A 21,435-nucleotide genomic window follows, 5' to 3' on the forward strand; every position below is an offset into this window, starting at 1 on the left:
AAGACTATATACGGGTTAATTTTGTTTTTTAAATGAAAAATATTTAATTTTTTCATGTAAGTATTTATGTTTGTATGTACTTAGCTGTGCATGGTGTCTTGCCTAGCTACCTACGGTAAGAGTGAAAGGAGGGAGTGCAGTGTTGGTCTCCAGTGGCCTGAGATGGGTATGTCTCCTGTGTATCTGTAACCTCCAGGGAAACGAGTTAGCAAAAGCTTGACAGTTTGGTACCAACAGAGAAGTGTGTAGCATGTCAAAAGTCCGTCCATTTTATGTGTGTACTGTAGGAATACCTGAGTTAGAGATAAATTTTTGAAGGCATTACACTGTGTTTCTAACTGGCTTCCTAACTCCAGCTGTTGGATCAGCAGAGTAGCAAATCAGCTAAGGCAGAATTCCTTTGGCAGACCATGGTTCAGGTAAAACTAACCTACAAGCATATAAATTAAATGCATGTTTTTCTTGGGAGATGCTTCCCTATTCCATAGCCCAGCAATATAAACTGGCTCAGTTCAAACAATGCTGTGGATGTTGAGAGGTCAGTTTGTTCTGTAGCTGAGGTGTATCATCAGATACTTTACATAAGGCAAAAAGAAAATGGAAGAACCTCTATACCATGGTGTTTGTGTGTTTATCCAGTTGGTTGATGCTGTGGTGCAGTGTTGTTCAAATTCTGTCATGCATTTATGCCTTTGGATGGTTGTGCAGTTTAGATATACATGACTAGCTTGCAGTAAAAGGGAAAATTGGTACTTCCAAGTTTACCATTTTGTGCCAAGAAGATAAACCTTTTTTTAATAACATGTTTCTGAGAACATTTTAGAAGTTACTGTGATTCTAGGCATGATTTGGCTTTTGTTGTCTCTCATAAGAGAGGTGACAAACTTGCATGGCTGACATCCTGCACCAGATCTTTTCTTTGAGTAGAGACAGAGCTAGAAGGAATGGAGAATTCCATTTTGGTAGGGTTCTGTTATCTTGCAGGTTTGAGTCAAACATGGATGCTAGAAAGAACTTACCTGTGCTTGTGCAAGTTACAAGAGACAGAAGGGAATTCTTGTATTTACTTATTCCGATTGTCTTAAAGCACAGACTTAAAGCTTTCTAGTTTCACTGTTAGTTTTTGATAAACTCGGTGATACCTGCATGCTTAAATTACCTGTGATCAAAATTAAACATCTACTGCAGTTGAATAGCAACAGAGAAGGGGAGTGATTGCATTTGGGCTTCATTTGGCTGTTACATGAGGGGATTACACACAATGTTTGAACAGTCTGGGATTTTCATGGTATTTTTTCCATCTGCTTTTTGCACTTACTGTTGTTTCATAGTGGAATGTAAATTTGATAATAAACATGTATAACATGCCATTTTTCAGTATATTGCTGATATTCTGTGGTTTGTTCCAGATGTCATCTTCTCTATTACAGTGTTCTGTACGAACCTAAAATCAGGCCTTTCTGTGGCTAAAATTTATCATGATTATACTGTACCCAGGCTTAGTGAATTGAGTTGGTATTAGCAGAAGTGGTGGCTTTAGAAGCCAATAAATTGATTTAGACGGTATTTGAGTGTTGAGCCTCACTTTAAAGGAATCTGTTCATATTTTCTGGTACCTTGGGGGGTTTTGTGCATGGGTGGTGCTTTGGGGTTTTTTTTTTCCCCTCTTTTACAGCAGCTAGTGAGTTCCTCTAGCATTACAGTGTTAGCACTGCAGCGTTGGCTAACACCACCATGGCTGTTTTTTCATCTCAGTAGCTGATGTTATGTGAGCCCTGTAGATTTGTGACAAATGGGGGTAGACATTGACGCAGTTCTGTGTGCATGCCCAACACGGAAGACAATATAAAATGTTTTAAGGAGCTGAGTACTTACCTAGTGACTTTTCCTGTGCTTAGAACTAAGACTCAAAGATCAGCTAGGTAAGTGAACATAGGATAACTGCGTATCTTCAACCATGAAGCTGTACCAGAGCAACTGATTTTCACTGTTGATACTACTCTCTGTAGAGGATGCTCTGAAATCCAGGTCTCAGACACATTGTGCTGAGGATGCCAGATGACAAATGCTTAACTTTATCTTGAAGTGTACCAAGCCATGAAGAATGAATGATTCTAAGTGATGGGGACAAGTAACAAACACTGATGTGAGCTGATTATATTCTATAAAATTTACTACACTCCCCACTTTATTTTGCAAAGGTTAGGCATAAAGTACAAAAGGCTTTATAATGGTTGTCTTCTAAAAGTTGCCTTGTAAAGACACCTTACGAAAGCGACAGCAGTGTGATACAGCTGATAAGAGGACACTGAGTCTATTTTAGCCAGCAAACCACTGAGAGAGATCAACTCAATCAGAGATAAATCAGAGACCAGCTCAGAGATGCTCTCAAGTATAAAGTGTTAATAAAAATCAACATATTAATACAAATTTCTAAAGGCTTTTTCTCCTCAGTTGTACTTTCAATTAAAAATATCTGCTCTTCTGCTAAGAGCAGGCACTGAAAGTTTTTGTTCCAAATGAAACAATTCAGTGTTTGACTGAATTCTGAACTGAAACCAGCCAATTCCAGGCTGCAGCAGCTCTCTCTGCCATGCAGTTTCCTCCCATTTAGTTGACAGGAAAGATGAGCCTCTTCCTCAGTGTGAAACTGGGCTGTGGCATCTGCTTCTTTGTGTCCCGCTCACAAGTTTTTCTGCTCACTTCTCGATTCACCGCTGTCAGGATGGTGAGAACATCTTCCCCTCTGCAAAGACATGAGTACAGTTTGCATTAGGCAGTTAACATCAGCAAAATAACATTCTCCCTATTTTAATATACACCAATGCTAATGGTTCCTGTTTTTAACAGGCTTCAGAGCACTCCCCTAAGTCGCTTTAAACAGTTTGCATGCTGCTGCTCTGTCCTACACCACTGTTTTCACTCTGAGCAAGTATTCCCACTGCATATCATCTACCTCTGCATCTAAATCAAATTTCTTCCAGAAGAAAAATTCAGCTGTAGCCAAAAATAAGCTTATGGAAACATAGGTACCGAGGACAGCTGTACTCCAAGTGCTGGCACAGTGCCTGTATGTACCAGGTTCCCTCCCTGGGACTTCTGTAGGAGACGTAATCCTGCAGGGTGGCCATGCCCAGAAGGAAGTCCGCCTCTGCAGGGATGCAGTCGAGCTGAAACCTTGCATCTCGCTCTACAGAAGAATCTTGCTCTCCAGAATCTGTCTCGATGGTCACACCTTTATGGAAAGCATCACCTTGGCAGGCCTGAATAAAAAAAACTTTTGGTTTTCCAGCAAGTGAACTGCAGTTCTGTGCAGTGAAAGAAGAGGTCAGTTCACGGATAGGTACTTCCTGCCCATCAACACCATATATAATGCCTTTTTTCCCATGAGACAGGATACAGCAAACAAAACAGTCCTTGTCCTCATGGTCTTTGCTCTGGAAGCTCTTCACAGTCTTACGGATTCCTTCTGCAGTGAGGTCTCTATATTCTTCTACTCTAAAATGAAGCTTGCTAAAGACATTCCTCAGAGCCGCTGGAAAGCAAAGAGAAGGGAAATTAGAGACATTTCATTTTATGGAAGTTGGACTCTGCAACTGCAAACTGTATTTCTAGACATAATTGGTCATATGCTACATGACTACATCTACACAGTTACATTCTGGGTCTGAAAATACTCTAGTAGTCTAATCACTCATCATATCTCTACTGAGTTCCCTGAACTGTCATTAAAATATTTTCTTGTTTATTTCTGTGTATTTTAGAATTAGTATGCATAGGGCTGATGCAAAGCTAGCCTAGCTTGTAAAGTCAAGGCTCAGGGTGCTGCTTAAGGTTGCAGTTCCCTCACTAAAACTGCAAAATGCAAGTGAATTGTTCAGTGTCAGGGCACTAAAAACCTGATGAGTTGATTAGAACTTGTCAGCACAGTAAACAGCCAACTGAGCCTCTACAACAAAAGTAATCCGAGAAAGGGAAGACTGAAATTCAGACCTTTAGAAAGAGAAACAAGGTTTCTATTTTTAAAGATTCGCAAACTCATCTTTGACATTCACTGTACCTGCATCCACATCTGTCCCATTCCGATCCTTCATGTGTTTGTGTTCCAGCACTCCTTCCCTAGCTTTTGCAAAATTGTGATTATTCAGGATCAGGCACACTCCACAGGGTCGGCTGGTCATTTTGTAAGCTTCTAGCAGCTGAAAAGAAAGACTCCAGGTGAAACTCCTGCACTCTCCTTGACGTGCTCCTTAGCTGTTGGGAGTGGCAGAGCAGGGTACGGAGCCAGCTGGCCTCCTCCAGGCAGCTCTCCCTCAATAGCTTTGCTCCTAGGGCCTGGCAGTGCCCTGCCCCACTGCCTTTGGCAGTCTGTGCAGGACAGCACCCTGCTGGACAACCAAAGTCAGGCTCAGCCCACACGGGGTGCTCTCTTCATTCACATCTCTGTGCCAAGCCAGCTGCCAACTGCCCAATCCCTGGTATCATGAATTCGGCCTACCTTGCTACCCTTGCAGATGTTTCTGAAGTACAACACTGCAGCAGCTGTGCCTGTGACACAGCTTCAGAATAAAGGATGCAGAGTTGTGCATTTTTCTTTTTATAGACAGTTCTTTTAACAGTTGCTCTTAGAACAACTGTTCACTTCATGGAGGGGTGAGCTCTTCTGAGACAAAATGATGATGGTTCTAAGAAATAAACTACCTTACCTGAGAGGGGTCATTAAAACTGACAGGAGGATCAGGTGGCACAGATGATACCAGACGTCCTTCAGGGCATCCTGTGCTGCCCCTCTCTTCCTCTGTGATAAGCATCTCTTCTTGGCCTGCAAAGCATTTATGATTAGTCCTGCACATCACTTCAAGAATAAGTATGGGGAAGAGGCTATTTTGTTCTGTTTTACCAAACTGGTTTAATCCATCTTCAATTCTGTTCCACAGGCTGATGTTAATTTTTTCACAGAGACTCTTCAGCACACTCAGGTTGTCTTTCCCCAGAAGGCCCTTCTTCTCCATCTCAGTGAGAATGTCAAGCATTGTCTGGGTAATCAGAAAGGCAGTTTGCTCTTAGGGCGCCTCCATGCTGCCACTGGGAGCAAAGCTGCAGCATGCACACCTAAGCTTTAATGTAGTGACAGCACATGCGACCCACAGAGCCACTCCAGCTGACTGGGAGCTCAGGTGAGATCTCAGCTGAACCAATAAATCCTACTTCAGCAAGACCTACAAGTACCATTAAGTACCAACATGTTCCCAAAACATACTTACTTCCTATCTGTAGCACAGAGGTGCCAAGATCTAATTAAGATCTAACCCAAGATATCTAACAGTGGTCATACAGGAATATGCAACAATATTTTTAATGATTACTTTCATTCAACTTACAGTGGTTATCCTGCACTCAGCTGAAACAGAACAATCACTGCAGTGACCATTTTAAGTGCTGGCAAAAAGAGAGTAACCTCACATAATGGTGTAGAGATTGCTCTGAAGTAAAAGGGGACCCAAGGGACAGAAACTCGTCAGTGAGTGGCAGAGCAGAGTGGTCACCCCAAGAATTTACTAGAACAGCACTCATAGTCTCCCCTCTAAAAAAAGAAGAAAAATCCTCAAAACTTTTATTAGACATAACAAAGCACCAAGGAGTCAGAACTGCAGCCTGGGACAGCATAAAAGCACTGGATCTCCTGCAAGGCTACTTGTAAATTCCAACTCATCTGACTTAGCCTTGAGAAGAATCTGCTACTTAGATCTGTATCTTATGCATTAAAAAAGAAAATCATAAAATAACATCCACAGTGGGTCACTTTCTGTATTTGATAATGACTTAGAAAGAAGAAAAAAAAAAAAAGTCTGTTGGGCAAGATAAGTAAATGTGCTTATCAGTTTTTTGTTGATTAAAGCCACTGAGTGCCCCGAGTCCCGTGTGGTGCTTGGATGTGATGGCCTCAAGTGCCTGGCACTCCTGGCACAGCTGGCTGTGACACTTCTGCAAAAGCTGTGCCCGACACCAGCACAAACAAATCCCATGTGCACCCAGGGCACCCTTTTTCTTGTGTTTTCACCTTACGAGTGACGCCATAAAGGAGAGTGACATTCATTCCCCCATGAGCAACCCAATTACCTCTATGGATTATAGTAATAAGTTTTAAAACGTATTAAAGAGATACTTACAGTCTCACGGGTTAGCTTGCTTTTTGGTAATTCTTTGACCAAAAGTAACTTGAAAGACATCAGCTCATCTTCAGTGGTATCTTCAGATAGTTGAAAGAGCAAGGATCTAGAGAAAGAAGTGGAGGGCGTTGTTTCTTCATGTTTCCGAGCACAACTTAACTCCGTACTACTGCACTACTCCTTTTGTCTACTGCCCCCCCAACACATATTCCCCCTTTTTTTTCCCGTTTTAGATGGAGGACGCAAGTCCCAGGACCGCCTGAACTCAAACCCTTCAGCCTGGTGTTGGGGTGACGGCTGCCTGGACAGAATGAGGCGGCCAGCCCGGCCCGGCGCCCTCACCCACCTGAGGGGCGGCACCCGCGTCCCGCCCGGCGCCCGCAGCTCCCTCTCCACCTGCTCCCGGCTGGAGCCCAGGTGGGCAACCAGGAGGTCGATCCGCCCGATGCGGTACAGCAGCTCCCTGAGGAAGGCCAGGTTCCCCGCCTCCAGCACGCCCTTCTCCTGCAGCGCTTCGAACAAGTCGTGCGGGCTCCGGGCGGCTTCCAGCCTCCTCCTGGGGACGTGCTCCTGGCTGAGGAACTTGAGCGCCGCCAGCTCGGCCTGGCCCAGCTCGTCGCTGACCGCCAGCAGCCGCCCCCGGGGCAGCTCCATGGCCGCGCCGCAGCCGCGCAGGACGGAGGGCGGGGCCCGAGCGGGGCGGCGCTTCCCTCTGGATTTAAACTTCCGGAGCGAAACGCCAGAGTGCCTTGGGGAACGGTGTGCGGTGTTTGCACCTCTTGTTGAGCCCATTCTTGAGCAAACCGAACCGGCTAGTGCGGATGCGGGGATCTCCCTCTGCCCGGGCTTTTCCTGCAGTTTCGCCGGTTCCACTCACAAACCGATGTGATTTTAATACAAGGAGAAGGAAGCTCTTACAACACTGCTGATTCGCTTTCCTCCTTGCGAGCCTCCTGGGCTTTTGTCAGAACAGGCAGCCCGCTCCCTGCAGGCGTTCGGTCCATACCATCCACCAGCCGTGGAAAAGAGCTCCCTTCCCACCCGTCCCACATCTGCTCAGGGCAGCTCTGCTACAGGAACAGGCACTGCGCCGTGGTGTAGGGCCCTGGGATGCTGTACCACCTCCATTTCTGGTGCAGCACTATGGATGGATGGTATTTCACAACAGAAGTGGAGAGATTTTACCACCTGGAATTTCATCCTTCTGAAAACGAACCTTAACACCTTAATGCTCCCTTTGAGCCAGAGGTCAACCCTCAGAGCACATCCATACTGTCCAATAAAGAACCTGTGTTCTTGCTAAGCACTGACTTGAAAGCAGCATCCCTTTCTTTCCCAAAAATCCAGTAAAAAACACTTTAACAATATATTAAACAGAAATCAGTGCCTTGTCAATGTTCAAAACCCTATGCAAGATATTTGGTTACTACATGCATAGCAAGCTGGATCAGAGATGGAAGGAATCCAAAAAGCAAGGCATTTTTCAACAGGCCATAAGCTGGCTTCTCCTCAAGACATGTAAGAACAAGATCTTCCTATCTTGTTCTAAGGACGTATGGATCCATCTTTGCACTTGCATACCCGGAAAAATCAGGCCTAAACATATAAAACTAGTGTAGAACACTTAGGCCAAGCTCAGGAGATGTGTCCAGGATTACATTCCACCTAGCTATGGTTGGTTGGCATCCACAAGAGCCAGCCATGTTTGGGGCCTGGGGCGTTCCAGTGGCTGTCAGTAACAGAACAGAGTGACAAGCAAAGACACGCAGAAAGGACACACAGAAATTAATATTTGGGAGTGATCTCACTTATGTTTCTTAGCACACTGCAAAGAAGTCATTGCCGATTAAACATGCCATTCTCTGTTCATAATTTGAAATATCTCTAGATGAAAAGAGGCAGATTTGAATAATTTCTGAGAGAATGTGCCCATGTTATTTAGGGGTTAGAATAAAAATGCTGAAAACTCAACAACTCCAGAGAAAAATGTAGCACTGGAGACCCTGCTGCACTGCTTAATCTCCTTAATGGCATGTATTTTGTTTCCACCTCTGCCTGGTACTCAGGTTTCCTGCAGGAGGTCTTAGAGGTCACAGACACAGCCAGCAGTTCAACCAATCCAAACTCATCAGCACCTGAATATGCACCACTTTGAGAATTTAAGGAACCCTTGCACAGAGGGTGGGAACACTCAGGTGGTGGGAATACCGCCACAGCCCACACAAGGGGAGAAGCTGGCAGCCAGCTGAACAACACAGGCCAGCTCCTCACACATGCCATCAGCCCATCCCAAGAGCACGTTTTCAAGTCATCCTAAAACCATTCAGGTGGAGAGAATGACAAACTTCCCACACTAGGTGGGCTCCCTGGGAAACTGCTGTTAAACTGAAAGAATAGGTAGCAAAATGTGAATGACTGGGCAAGGACTCATGCCCCTGGACAGCATTATTTCTTCTTCAGCTGACAGTCCTCCCCAACTCTTTTAAGTGTTTTCCTTTTCCAATAGCACCACTCTGATCTTGCCTGCTTTCAGTGTGTCTGCAGGACTTCAACTCACCAGCTTTCCTACCAGACTTCTGGCTTCACTTTCTGGTGGCAATGCTTCTGCTGTCTGAAAACAAAACAGAATTCAGTGCCAGGCTTTTGACTGGATCTGGCCTCCCAGCCATGAGCTAGGAGAAAGAACAGGCGAAGTAAAAAACAAAGCTGAGAACCTTCAGAGAGAAAAAGTGATTACCGCTCACCATTCTCTAGCTTGTACTACAGAGAAAAAACGGTCAGGAAATTGCAGAACCAACTTCCTTCTTACCACTCAGCTCTGTGGGAGGGTCACAAATCTGTGCAAAAACCTACCAGCCACTTTGCTCAGAACTGCAAAACTCAAAGTGTGTTTTCTCCTTCTCTGATTGCTGCATGACCTACATATAAATTCACAGTATGGCTGTTTTCTGCAGTTATTGAAGGGATTTTCATGGGGTTTTCTCTTCCTCCTAGTAGGTCTTCATCTGCAAGTGATAATGGTAAACTGTGGAGGTGGCTGAATTTTAAGAGGCAGAACAAAACACCAAATTAATTTAAATCACAGGGTGTGGCTGATCAGCATCCTCTATAGTCCCCCCTCCAGTGGAGGACAGCTCAGAGCAGAAGGACAAAAAACACACCATCTCAGGGAAGAACAGATAAACAGATAATGAAGAAAGTCCAATTTACTTCAACGCCAGCAAGATTGGAGAGTGACCTTAGTTTTAGAGAAGACATTTGTACCTGTGAATTATCAGGTATCCCAAGACCTCAATTAAGGACGAATAACGTCTTCCTGAGCAAGCCAGACCACCATGGATGGTGTGGATACATGGCTCACCCCAAACCAACATAAAAGTATAAAACCTGGACAACTGATAAAACAGTTAAACTTTGGAAAGAGCAGTGGACTTGAGCTGGCTTCCACCCATGTTCCACCATGCCTGGACATCCCCAGCACATCCATGTAGCTGTCTTAGCCTACCAAATCAAAATCCTGTGTACCTCCAGAGATACCAAATAATTAAATTTGATATCCAATTTCTCCTCATGTAGAATAGCTGAAAGAACTTGGTCTGAGTATATTGAACTCGGACACAGAAATATGAGAAACAGAAATGCTATAGGTTTATAACTTCAGTTCTGGAGCAACTGCCACTCTCCAGCAAGTTTCTCACAGAGGAAGCAGTTACTGAATGGCTCTACTGGCATCGGCTGCCGTTATCATGACAGTTCTGAACTTACTCTTTCCCACCATCTCTGCAGCTGCTTCCCCACAGGGGGGCTGCCAACAAACACTCCAACAAGAGCAAAATGACCTGCTGGGGTAAAAGTGTTTGTCATGCTGACTGTCCCTCAGAAAGCTCATCCAAGAGAGGAACACACCACAAACTGAGGTGATATAAAAACCAAGAGAATTTATTATAACAGAAACACGATTACAGAGCTTCCTTCCAGTATTCCACAGTCATTCAAGACACACTGTGCTCTGAGAGCTCTGAGAAATAACGAAATGAGAACCTTTATAATTGAAAAACTTATACAGTTGAGCTGCTTATTCAAGTAAACGATTGACATAAATCAAACCAAGTATTTAGAAGAACCAAACTAACATAATCATGGGGGTTTGGTCCTTCTGAAGCAGGACAATATTTTCCATGAACAATTTTAGCTTCCAAAGACAGACAACAATTCAACTGTGTAAGGCAGGGTTGCCTGGGAGTGCATCCAGCATTCCGAGTTTTTTTTCAGATTTTAGGGACTTGAAACAACTCAGACACAAACAAGACTCCATTGACATTTCCAGTAACAATTTCAATACTACTTGAAAGTCCTTTAGCACTTGAAACCCAGACTGAACATACTCCACTGCTTCTGCAGGACAAAAACTCCAAAGATCTGTAGTCTTCCACAGCCTTAGTAGACCACTACAGATCCAGGTGTCAGAAAACTGATTCAATATGGAAGTTTTAAAATTTAGGTCCTATGCCTCCTTAAAGGGCTGGGGCTACTACATAGATCCAGATAATTTCTCATGTAAATTCTCTTCTCTATCAAAACCCACTCCAGATGTCATTCCTAACCTAGTGTATTCTTACTTGTCTACTTTTCATTGTGGAACTTCAAAGATCAATTGCTTCAGTAGTGTTGATGTTATCTTTGGCATCTGCTTAGATCCTTCTAATTCTCTTCTTGCCACTTCATTGTTCACTTCTGTTAGGATGGCTGTGAGATCCACGCGCCTTGAACAAAAATGAAGAGAAGTTACATTGAAACACATGGTACTTGCAGCTGGGCCAAGAAGGTGATGTGTGTTTGCCCCAGTAAAGCGGTATCCCAGGGAAGGCTGGTATCTTCCTCACCCTATTGCCACTAAAATTGCACATTCCTTTGAATAACCACAGAATTCAGTGCGTTTTAGGGAAATAAAAGCAACCTCCATGTAGCATTGCTTTGGTTACAACCAGAAGTCACCAAGATTAAACAAACGTATACATTCTCCATGTCTTCTTTTGGATGCCATGAGAAAATGATATCTGAAGGGAAATTTCTATTTTCTAAATGAAGTTTATGAGGGGATGGGTGGGAGGCAACCGTGAAAATTATGCCTGCAGAACACTGGGGGGTTTAGTCTGTCTAAGCACTCAACAAATTTCCCTCTAATCAGGTGTCACTGGAAGAAAAATAATTTATCAGTCAAAAAATGTTAAAAAACACACGTATACACACTTGTTTGTGTGTAATGTTGCAGCATTACAACCCTGTTTTTGTCACAGGAAAACCAGGGGAAGTCACACTTTGGCTCATCTGTAGAAGATTAACAGTGCCCAGCTTCAAAGTACTGTTCTCCACTGTCCTGCATGTGAAAAGCCATAATTGCACAAATGCAAACCACTCTGTTTCAGCACAGCATGCTTAAGAATGCTCATCTGCAATAGCCTAAATGTACAAGAATTAGAAATAGTACTTACTGTGGGCACAGCAACTCCATCTTCTCACAGAGGGATTGAATGTAAACACTGCCAGTCTTATGACTGCGGAAGGACAAGTAGTCCTCCACTGTAGCCATGCCAATCAGAATGTCAGCCTTATCAGGAATGGAAGTCAAAGGACTAGCATCCACCTCAAGATGTCCAGAAGAGTCTGGTTCTATTGTAACAGGTGGGTGACGCACAGAGCCTTGGCAAGCCTGGATGATAAACACCTTGGGTTTGCCAGCAAGAGAAGGACAATTAGTTCCAGTGAAGCAGGAGACTAAATCTTCGATATTTACGCACTCATCATCAACACCTTTTATTTTGCCTCTTTCACCATGGGAGAAAATGAAGCAAACAAAACAGTCCATATTTCTGTGATCTTTTTTGCTGTATTCTTTAACTGTCTCATATATTTTTTTTCCTTCTAGATTCATGTACTCAACTGTCTTAAACTGAAGCCACTTAAAGACCCTCTTCACAGCCTCTGGGGAAAAAATCAGAAGGAACTTGTTAAACATACACAGTGACAAGGAAGATGCTGAAACAACAGTGTCTGTGTGGTAGATCAGATATTAGCAGAAGTGTTCAGATCCCACCAGTAAAATCACCTGACTAGCTCTTAGCGTGCCAAATCCTATTGGAAAAACCTAAATGCCTAATTTGCCTAATTTTATTTTTTTTTAAATATAACTGGGTTAAGTATCATGCTATCTAAAACACAAACAGGTTTCAGATTCTGTGCTGTATTGGTACAAATCAGCGAAGTTTACTGTGCTAACACAAGCTTTAACTATGCATTGCATTGTAGTCTCAGTTGCCTAAGAACAACACCTGGCAAGTTAATGAAGTGCCACCTCTTTAGAATGACAAATTTCACCACTCTTAAATGAAGTAGGTCCCTCATTCTGTGAGAATGGTAGCAAGAAGGAAGTCCGACTATCCTGCTCACAAATGCTATGAAGACTTCTCAGAAAGTAATGGCCTAATTGTTGTGTGGGCAGAGAGAACTTGCTGGGAAGAAAGCAGCCTGTAAATGGGCTGGATGGAGTTAAAGTATCCATGACATGTCCTTTCAGGAATCTGATTTTACTGTTTTACTCTTATTTATCTCAAAAGTGACTTGCAGGAAGACAGGCTTTAAGGAAAGTTACAAAGCATTTGTTTGAGCATTGAAGAGAATTTGAGGACTTCAAGTATTTTTCTATCATAGCTAAGAACTAAAAACAATTAAAAACTGGAAAGGTGGAATAATAATCACTTTTTCACTAGTTGTACATATAACCAATTAAGACAATGCCTTTTTCCTAGAACAAAAATTAGATCCATCTTTAGGCCATCAGCTAAATGTTGGAAGTGGCATATTTCCAATTGGTACAGTGACTCACTTCAGTCTCTGGAGGCCAAGGACTACCATGGACATGATTCTTCTTCACAGCAAAGATTAGGTAATTTTTTTTGGAGAATTATCAGAGGAAAAAAACCAACAAACCAATAATTTGATTTAAAAAGTACTTACCTCCATCTTGCAATGTTCCCTCTCTATTGTCACGTGGATTTTTAAAAATGTGGTTGTTAAGAATTAAACAGTAACCATGGGGGTTATTTTTCATCGTATAAATCTTCCCATGCTACAGAAACAAACAAAAAAAAAAGCAGGTAGGAAAGCGGATCCAAGCATTCAAAAGAGAAATACACTATATACAGATTGCTGGTCCATCATTATGTAAATCACAAAGGCCAAGAAACAAGAAAGGAAAATGTATACAATTTAGCTACAGAGGAGAGGAATCTGCATTGTCTCCCTGGACCCCTCCTTTCTCTCTTCTGTCAGGATATGATTTTTACATGCGAGAAAGGATCCAGAAACACAAATTTGCATGTGCATAGGGAAAGTTTTTGCACCCCACCACTATCTCTGAGGGTACTTGTGCAATTTCAGTGAGGTAGCAGGTTCTGCTATTTCTTTCACATCTGTCCAGGAGTATCCTGGCCAGGACTTTAATGTCCCAGTCTCCATTATCATTAAAATTGGTTTTCTTCACTCAACTGTTGGTTCATTTCTTGCTTAAAAGGTTGCTAACAACCAGATCCCCACAAAGAAGGCTTGGTCTTGTTTGGAAAAATAGGAATTGTTCCAAGACCTACGTATAGAGCCAGAATCCCTCCATCTTGGCTGTTCCACCTACTTAGTATCATGAATTTATGCTCCCTCTCCCAGGAGATGGACAAATATTTCAAAGGTAATCTTGAGGTATTTCTCACCTGTTTTGCTGCCTCCCCCTCTGCTCCTTGTTCCTCTGGATGCCCAGACACAGACACAGGATAGCGGACTTCTTCCCTAGAATAATTTTCTAAGAAGAAGATAAACAAAACATTTTAGAACTAAAAGGATAAATATTCTGCTGTGCACATTTCAACACCCAAAAAGCCAGAACAAGGAGTGAGGTGGAGGGGATTTTCACACCAGTGAGACAGCAGCATTTTGCAGAGCTGGGCCAAACACAGCTCCAGGTTCACAGACTACTGGTTATTATAGAAGCCATGCAGGGCTGTGCTCCATTGCCTCTCTGCTCCCCTGCTCTTCTACAGTAGCAAGATACAGATAATAAAAGGTTGGATGTGAGTAAGGCAAGCCATTCACCAGCATCTCCACTGTGGGATATGTAAGTGAAAGAGGAGACGCATTTTTGTACAATAGTACAAAATGCTGGTCCATTTATTTCTGAGGCTACTGTCTTCTCCACAGAACTTTACTGTGTGAGTAGATGCAAGGATGCAAAATACCAGCATAATGGAAGATCTCCTCAGAGCACTTATTTGAATACAACTTCCTGAAAAAAGTGAAGAAATCATCAAATCCATGATGCTAACCAAGGAAACAAAATCACAGTACTCATTTTACGAGTTACAAAAATGTGTTTAAATGAAATTTAATTGTCAGGACAACAAACTCTACACAGCATGCTTTTTTCCTACTTATCAAGAGGACAAAATAATAACAATGCTACTAAAAAGCCATTCCCCTGACACAGCACTTGCTTGCACTAGCCTCCCTTGGCAATTATCTTCTGCTCTTTTAGAGACACCAGCAGAGGACAGCAGCACAAAGACATGCAGGGAAAACTACTTGGTAGCTCTGCAGGGTACTGCATGGACTGTTTAAATGTATCTGAGGAAACTCAGGTCCTGAGCCATTCAGAAGGAAGTTATTATTGACTGAGCATCCTGTTTCCCAAAGGAACACCCAGCTGTGGTGCCAGAAAGCACCACCTCAGCTGCAACAGCCCGGATATACTGAAGTCCTTGAAATTTTCCATCTGGTTACAGAAAGCTACACTTCAGTCAAGTGACTGGTTTTCAGGGACTTTCCTTTGACAAAGATCAAAGGGCCTAGCTAACAGAAAATAGTTCTGACTATCTCCCAACTCAAGTTTCCCCAAGTCAGCTGTCACTTTCTGTCTCTTACAGTGACTTGGAAGTTGTGCTGGTCCAAAACCAGTACTGCACTTTTTCCTGAACAGATAAATTACATTTAAGGCAAAGAGAAGGCAGAAGAAGAGCATTTACAAGGCACAGAACATACTTCAAGGATACATAGAAGAATCCACGATGGGATAATGAAGTAGCAGAAAACTTCAGAAATCAGAGCTCTTCAGAGCTGTTCTGCCTATCCTAGGTATCCTTATGGTAATAAAATCTCTCCCTTATGGCTGGACTTCTAAGCTGACAAGGATGGAGCCGTAAAACCCACAAAATATTCTTAAAGAGCAGATTAAATAAATATACCTTTTTTTTTTTCTTCATAGGCATCGATTTTTTTCTTTATGTCAGCTCTAACGCTCTGGAACAGATCTTTCAGAATTGTCAGATCATCTTCTTTAATTATCCCATTTATTTCCATTTCCAGAAAGACCTGCAACATTGACTGGTAAAACAAAAACACATAACCCAAACTCATCCAGTGACCTTTGGTAACAGCAGTATCAGGCACCTCTGCAACAGGGCAGAAGACAACATCCTCATTCCCAGAGACTTGCCAGCTAAAGACCTATTACTTTTTCCTCCAAAACTCATTAAAGCAAGGGCCAAGATGCAATGCAACTGAATAAACACATCATCACTAAGGTTAAAGTAGAACAATTAGAAATTGCTTATAACTAGGCTATCCTGCTTTGTTTTGTCCACTGATGAGGACAGAACATCCTGTTCTGCCTTTGTGTTCTGATGAAGTGCTGCTAAGTCCTGTAGCTATGCCATTTTGTATTTCCTATTACAGAAAAGTTGTTCAACACTAATTTTGTTTATTAAAGCTCAGTTGTCCACCAAGTTGGAAGTAAATCTGCTAATTTTCCTCTACGTGCCACAATACAAATAGGACTTTTAAGGAAGGTGCTTGATAATACGAAGCATTTTTATAACACAGCTCGCTACAAATATTAAACTAGCTCACCCAACCTCCTAATACTTTTGGAAGAAAGTTAGCAATATGTTGTTACTCCAAATTACAATAAAGATGAAAATTTACCCATTGACACACAAAAATTTGTGGTTAAACTCACATTAGAACTCGATTTTCTGTCTCCAAAACATTGTTTTTCCTTTAGCAAACATCACTCTTCTTAGGTATAGCATATGTCTTATAGAGACATTTGCCTTATAAATGCCAAAAAAAGATTAAAGGAAGAGAATGATGGATTTTGCAAGAGAAAATAGAATCAGGAAAGAAAAAAAGGCAAAGATACAATGCAAAAAGTAAGGATCTGTTCTTTCACACAGCAGGTATTAGCTAACATCACAATTCTTTCAAACCAGATTTTCATGAGAGCACACTGCTTTCTCTTTCCTCCCTTCTTACAAGAACTAGAGGACACCAAACTAGCCTTGCAAAAAACTCAAGAGCACTTTTCATACAGCGTTTTCCTGGAGCTTGTTCTTTGGTAATAGTTTTTGGAGCAGGAACTTCACACTTGCAACGTCTTCTGGAGTCAAGTCCTCTGCAATTCTATACAGCAGTTGCCTGACAATAAAAAACAGAGTGACCTTCAAGAAAGCTATAAGAAGTAAAGACCACCATTAAACATTTGAACTGCAAAATGCAAAACTCACAATGGCAGGAATTCATGTGTAATAAATACAGTTATGCTGTGATATTCATAAGAACATTGCAGACAGAAAAGACAGCTGGCACTGAACTGTTGCACCCTGCATGCCCCTGTGTTTACCTGTAAGCCGACACCTGTGCCCTGCCTGGGACCTGCAGGTCCCTCTCCATCTCCTCCCTGCTGGAGCCCAGGTAGGCAGTCAGGAGGTCGATCCGACTGATCTGGTAGAGCAGCTCCTTCAGGAAGGACAGATTCCCCACCCCAATCATGTCTTTCTCCTGCAGCACTTCAAAGAAGGCCTTGGGCTCCTGGATGGCTTCCAGCTTCCTCCTGGGGACATGCTCCAGGCTGAGGAATTTAAGAGCTGCCACTTCCTCTGTGACCAAAGCCTCGGAAATTTCAAAAAGCAGCTTGAAGAAGTCTCTACTCATTTCACATCAGGGTTTGGATCTAAACACAAACAGCAGTTGATTTCATTTGTCAGCAAGATTAGTGCAACAACATGATTTATATAAGGGGCATTACATCATGTAGAATAGCCCAAAATAAATACATGCAATCAGAAGTATTTTGATAGAGTGAGGTTGTCTTGCTATTGTAGCTTTGATGCTTAGCTCTTTCAGTTCCCTGGACTTAACAAAGAATATTGAAACCTCTGTACTTATTGCCATTAGCAGAGAAACTCAAAGATCATTCTTGCTTCCTATGGTGTTCTAGACAGTGGGAAGTACCAATGTATAGGATATACAGTCCTGGCAGCCTGCTGCTGGTTTTGTTCAGGTTTGGTTTTTTTTGAAGTTTGATACTATTTGGGAGAAACAGCCACCTGCTAGTCTGAAATATAGACTATGTAATAAATGAGACTGCCAAATTTTACACCATAACAAAGCTTTTACACCATAACAAGACTAAGAGTCCACATGAGTATAGCTACTCTAAGCTATCTGGCTTCTCCTTTCTTTTTATACGGCCTCTGGTCAGCACACCCAAAGCACCTCTTCCTGTTTTGGTTTATCTGCAGCAAATAAAATCTTCTTTCTCACATAAATCATGCCTTTCATTTAAGATACAAGAGATATTGTTTATAAAAGCAAATCTTACTTGTAAAGAAAATTTTAATTTTATTTCTCAAAGGCTGTAAGTTTCAAACCCATCAAATTATTGCAGTTAGAAGAGACCTGCCGCCTACATGTTACATTGAAGCCGGTCTGTAACTACAGGGAGCACAATTAAAACAATATTTAACTGCCACTGTTTTTTTATCCCAGTTTGCTAACTGATACAAGTAAAATTACTATTAATAGTAATTTTAAATCATTTACATGGGAGGACAACTCTGAAGAAAGTGAGACAGCCAGTCTCTAAAGTTCCAGGAAGTCTGCCTTTTCCACAACACGGTATTGTCACATGACTTCCAAGAACTATGTTACAATGGAATTAAATGCTAATAAAGCAGCAGATCCCTACTTCAGCTACTACACACTTACATTTTCAGAGAACTGGTTATTATTGAACTTGTGCAAAAAAAAAAGGCAAACAAGCCATGAAGTAATCTGGTTTTGCTTTTGTTTTACGGCAACAACTAAGTAGCATACATAGTGCTTTCTAGCATAGAGCACAGCTCAGCGCTTTTGCTCTCATACACAAATCCTAATTAAAAGACAGTGAGAGATGGCTGTATCTACATCTTTTCATTTAAAATATCTCAGTCCACTGCCCTGTGTCAACAGCTCTGCTATGACTTACCCGTTTTCTCTGAAGTCCCTCTCCAACTCACCCCAGTTTAACAGGAAGATATTTTTTAAATTAAGAAAAAAGCCAACTATTAGCACCAAATTCAGTAGCAGTGCTCAGTAAATACAGGGAAATAAAAAAACAAACATTCTTCTGAAATGATTTATGTAATATACTTCAATGAAAAGGTTCCCAGTCTGAAAAACGAGGTTCACGTATTTTTCTTATAGAATTTAAAAGCTGAATAAAAAGACAATTAGGAGATAAAAATAAAGTATACAGATACGGCCGGGTGTCTCTGCATTCAGCCAAAGACAAAGGATTGTCCCTTAAAAACAGAACCCTACTACATATCCATAAATTCTCATACATAATCATACATTCTTCTTAAGATTTTTGGTATTCTTCTGTTTAGTTTTCTCTTGCCCCCTTTCCATTAGATCAATCTTCTTGGCGCCATTGAGATTTACATTCTCCGCTAACAGAAATACAATAAATTCCTCCCCCAGAACTCTGGTCAGACAGTCTTTATCTGGATAAAATAGTTTACGAATGCAGGGGGACCTCTAGCTATCTTTTTCAATCTTTGGGTTATACAAACAAAAGTAGTTTTTGTTTTAATACTATGCCATAGCTTAACATATATGTATTATACCACTATTTCTAAGTTTCATCAATAACAGAAATAAAGGAAACTATATTAATGCAGCTAAATTTTCTAATCTTATACATATGACATTTATTATAATATTTGTGAAAATCCAATAATATGATATGCATTTATAACACCAGCATGCAAGTCGCCAGAATTTTACATGCAGCAGGAAATAAAGCAGCACTCAGTATGGCTACCAGACTCCCAGCAGATCTTCAAGACAACATTATGAGGAGAGTTAGGAATGCTGAAATTTGTTAAGATTTTGCAATGAAAACAGACATTCATTGATTTCATCCTATCTATCTTTACAAACTCAAAATTATAGCTTACCCTTTGACAGAATGAGGTGTACGAATTCCTTCCAAAAGGCTCACTCAAGTAACAGATCAGAAAACCTTGTTTCACTGGCAGGAATTGTGTTATCATCCGAAGGCTGGGAACAGCACAGGGGAACAGCACAAGAACTCTTTCAACTTCAGGTCCAAAATGTTTGTCTCCATGTCATTCCAAGTCTCAGCATCTCTTTCCCTCCATAATTTCTTCTGTGTCTTATCTGAACCAAGACTTCAGTTGCAATCTGAAAGAGCCACCATGCTGAGATATGCACTGTGACAAACAAATAATGGCTTCTTCTCTCAATCAGCACTTTGAAGGACCACCCCTTTTCGCACTACTTCACTTCACAGAAGTTTCACTTTTGATTTCTTCCTCTCTCGCCCTTCCTGGAAATGTTACTGCACTTTTGTTAAAATTAGTTTCCTTCATTTCCCTCGGCTCCCCTGCATTCTGGTTTCCTCCAGAACTGTCTCAGTGACCCTATCTTTTCCTTGTACAGCTTCCCAAAAATTCATCTCCCTAGAAAGGGTGATCTCGAGAAAGAAATCTGCTGCGGCTCCTACCTGCTCAGCAACTGTAGCGACTGTCACCTGCACTGGCACAAGGTGGGATACACAGCTCCTGCATAAAAATGACAGGAGGGACAGGATACCAGGAACTTGATTATCACTTCAACATCACGATCTTGCCAAGACAGCAACTTCCCCTGAAGACTTTTTATACTAGTTCCACTTAAATCTGTCTATACAGGGGCTGCACAAGACACAGCCCTTCCTTAATTCTTTAGGTGGAGAGTGCACACATGCATGGGTCTGTATGCTGTCAGTAAGCCTCAACAGCAGCCAACCACATTTGTTTGTTTGTTTTTTCTTTCTTTTCATGTTTTCTTTCTGGCACAGCTCTGTATCACTGGAGTTACAGGAAAGGTGTACAGTGTGGGCAGCAAGGAGTGATAAATACCTAAGCTGTACAAAACCAACCCACTCTCCCCGCCAAGGGTTTCAAATTTCCATCTCACAACACCCTGCAGGAGATGACACAGAATTGCCCAACTGGGTGGATGGCAGCTGCCCTTCCAGTTCCAGCCTGTCCAGCTCTTGGGCTGGTGCTGACAAGTACCACTGCATGCACCCAGATAAAGTGTGCAGCCACATAAACACAGCCCTCAACACACAAGTGAAATACTCACACTAAACAGTCCAAATCAGGATAGCATAAACTTTGTTTAAACAAACTCCTTATGAGCAAGGGAGACTTTACCAGTCTTTTACACTCACAAATGTGGAACCCTCCCCCCACAAAACTCAAGGGTCAGTGAACGCGGACTCTTCTGACTATGATTTCACTGGAAATTACCCAGGCAGAAGACTCTACAGAGAAAGCAAGAGAGCACGATGACATTCCCTGTCTACCAAACTAAAAATGAAAACAAGATCCTGCAAAACAAAGTCAATGGTTACCCCATACTGATAAAAATTATTTTGTTTCCTAAACATACAAAATGAGTGCATCAGGTCTGAACAGTAACTGCAAACCAGAAACATCACAGTTCCATCCCAATGTTATATATTCCACCAAAGGATGAAACACTTTTCTTATCTGTGGCATAAATGTGACTTCAAGTGTGGCAGCCATGCTAATTCAGAAGACTTAAATGGGTCACACAAGTACCACTTCATTATCATAAAGGGACTATCATGTTTTGGAAAACTGGCTGCATTTCAATGCTCTGTATAATGCAAAACACCCCTCCTAAAATCAGTGCAAGCTAGAAATTGCACCTGAGAGCACCAGACAGTACTCTTTCCTATCTTCACCTTAAGGCATTGCTAATCATATATAACAATGAGTATTTTGACAAAGTTTCACTTCAGCTTAAACCCTGAAGCAGTTAAAACCTCACTGATTCATGCAGCCCAACAAAGTGCGGGAATCAG

At 41.9% G+C, this 21,435-nt stretch overlaps 2 protein-coding genes across 3 annotated transcripts; both read right to left on the reverse strand.

Moving 5' to 3' along the window:
- Nucleotides 1-926: 926 nt before the first annotated feature.
- On the reverse strand, nt 927-7,421 carry LOC131579749 (caspase-8-like). 2 transcript variants are annotated; one of them, XM_058840114.1, is made up of 7 exons: nt 6,517-7,421; nt 6,171-6,276; nt 4,901-5,036; nt 4,707-4,822; nt 4,061-4,199; nt 3,034-3,535; nt 927-2,746 (listed from the first exon to the last, which is right to left on the reverse strand). In XM_058840114.1, exons 1-7 carry the CDS (start codon nt 6,960-6,962, stop codon nt 2,611-2,613), a joined length of 1,581 nt encoding a protein of 526 aa, XP_058696097.1. In that variant the 5' UTR covers nt 6,963-7,421; the 3' UTR covers nt 927-2,610. The 2 variants fall into 2 exon arrangements, with proteins under 2 accessions (XP_058696097.1, XP_058696098.1); XM_058840115.1 differs by lacking the exon at nt 4,901-5,036 and having other exon boundaries at nt 6,517-6,549.
- Nucleotides 7,422-10,083: 2,662 nt separating this feature from the next.
- Nucleotides 10,084-20,866, reverse strand: LOC131579750 (caspase-8-like). Its single transcript, XM_058840116.1, has 8 exons — nt 19,493-20,866; nt 16,891-17,220; nt 16,580-16,685; nt 15,455-15,593; nt 13,931-14,019; nt 13,185-13,296; nt 11,663-12,152; nt 10,084-10,933 (listed from the first exon to the last, which is right to left on the reverse strand). The coding sequence occupies exons 2-8, from the start codon at nt 17,199-17,201 to the stop codon at nt 10,801-10,803; spliced, it is 1,380 nt and encodes a 459-aa protein (XP_058696099.1). The 5' UTR covers nt 17,202-17,220; nt 19,493-20,866; the 3' UTR covers nt 10,084-10,800.
- Nucleotides 20,867-21,435: the final 569 nt, after the last annotated feature.

The sequence above is a fragment of the Poecile atricapillus genome, chromosome 5 (assembly GCF_030490865.1).
Source record: "Poecile atricapillus isolate bPoeAtr1 chromosome 5, bPoeAtr1.hap1, whole genome shotgun sequence".
NCBI classification, from domain to species: Eukaryota; Metazoa; Chordata; class Aves; order Passeriformes; family Paridae; genus Poecile; species Poecile atricapillus.

Excerpts from the sequence above, each read along its gene's own strand:
- LOC131579749 (XM_058840114.1), bottom strand. The coding sequence starts at position 6,962 with ATGGGCTCAACAAGAGGTGCAAACACCGCACACCGTTCCCCAAGGCAC. Across the intron at positions 3,536-4,060 it reads TGGGACAGATGTGGATGCAG|CGGCTCTGAGGAATGTCTTT; the intron begins GTACAGTGAATG and ends TTTGCTTTCCAG. Across the intron at positions 2,747-3,033 it reads TTGGAGTACAGCTGTCCTCG|AGGGGAAGATGTTCTCACCA; the intron begins GTACCTATGTTT and ends ATGTCTTTGCAG.
- LOC131579750 (XM_058840116.1), bottom strand. The coding sequence starts at position 17,201 with ATGAGTAGAGACTTCTTCAAGCTGCTTTTTGAAATTTCCGAGGCTTTG. Across the intron at positions 14,020-15,454 it reads CTATGAAGAAAAAAAAAAAG|AAAATTATTCTAGGGAAGAA; the intron begins GTATATTTATTT and ends TCTTCTTCTTAG. Across the intron at positions 12,153-13,184 it reads GGGAACATTGCAAGATGGAG|AGGCTGTGAAGAGGGTCTTT; the intron begins GTAAGTACTTTT and ends TTTTTTCCCCAG.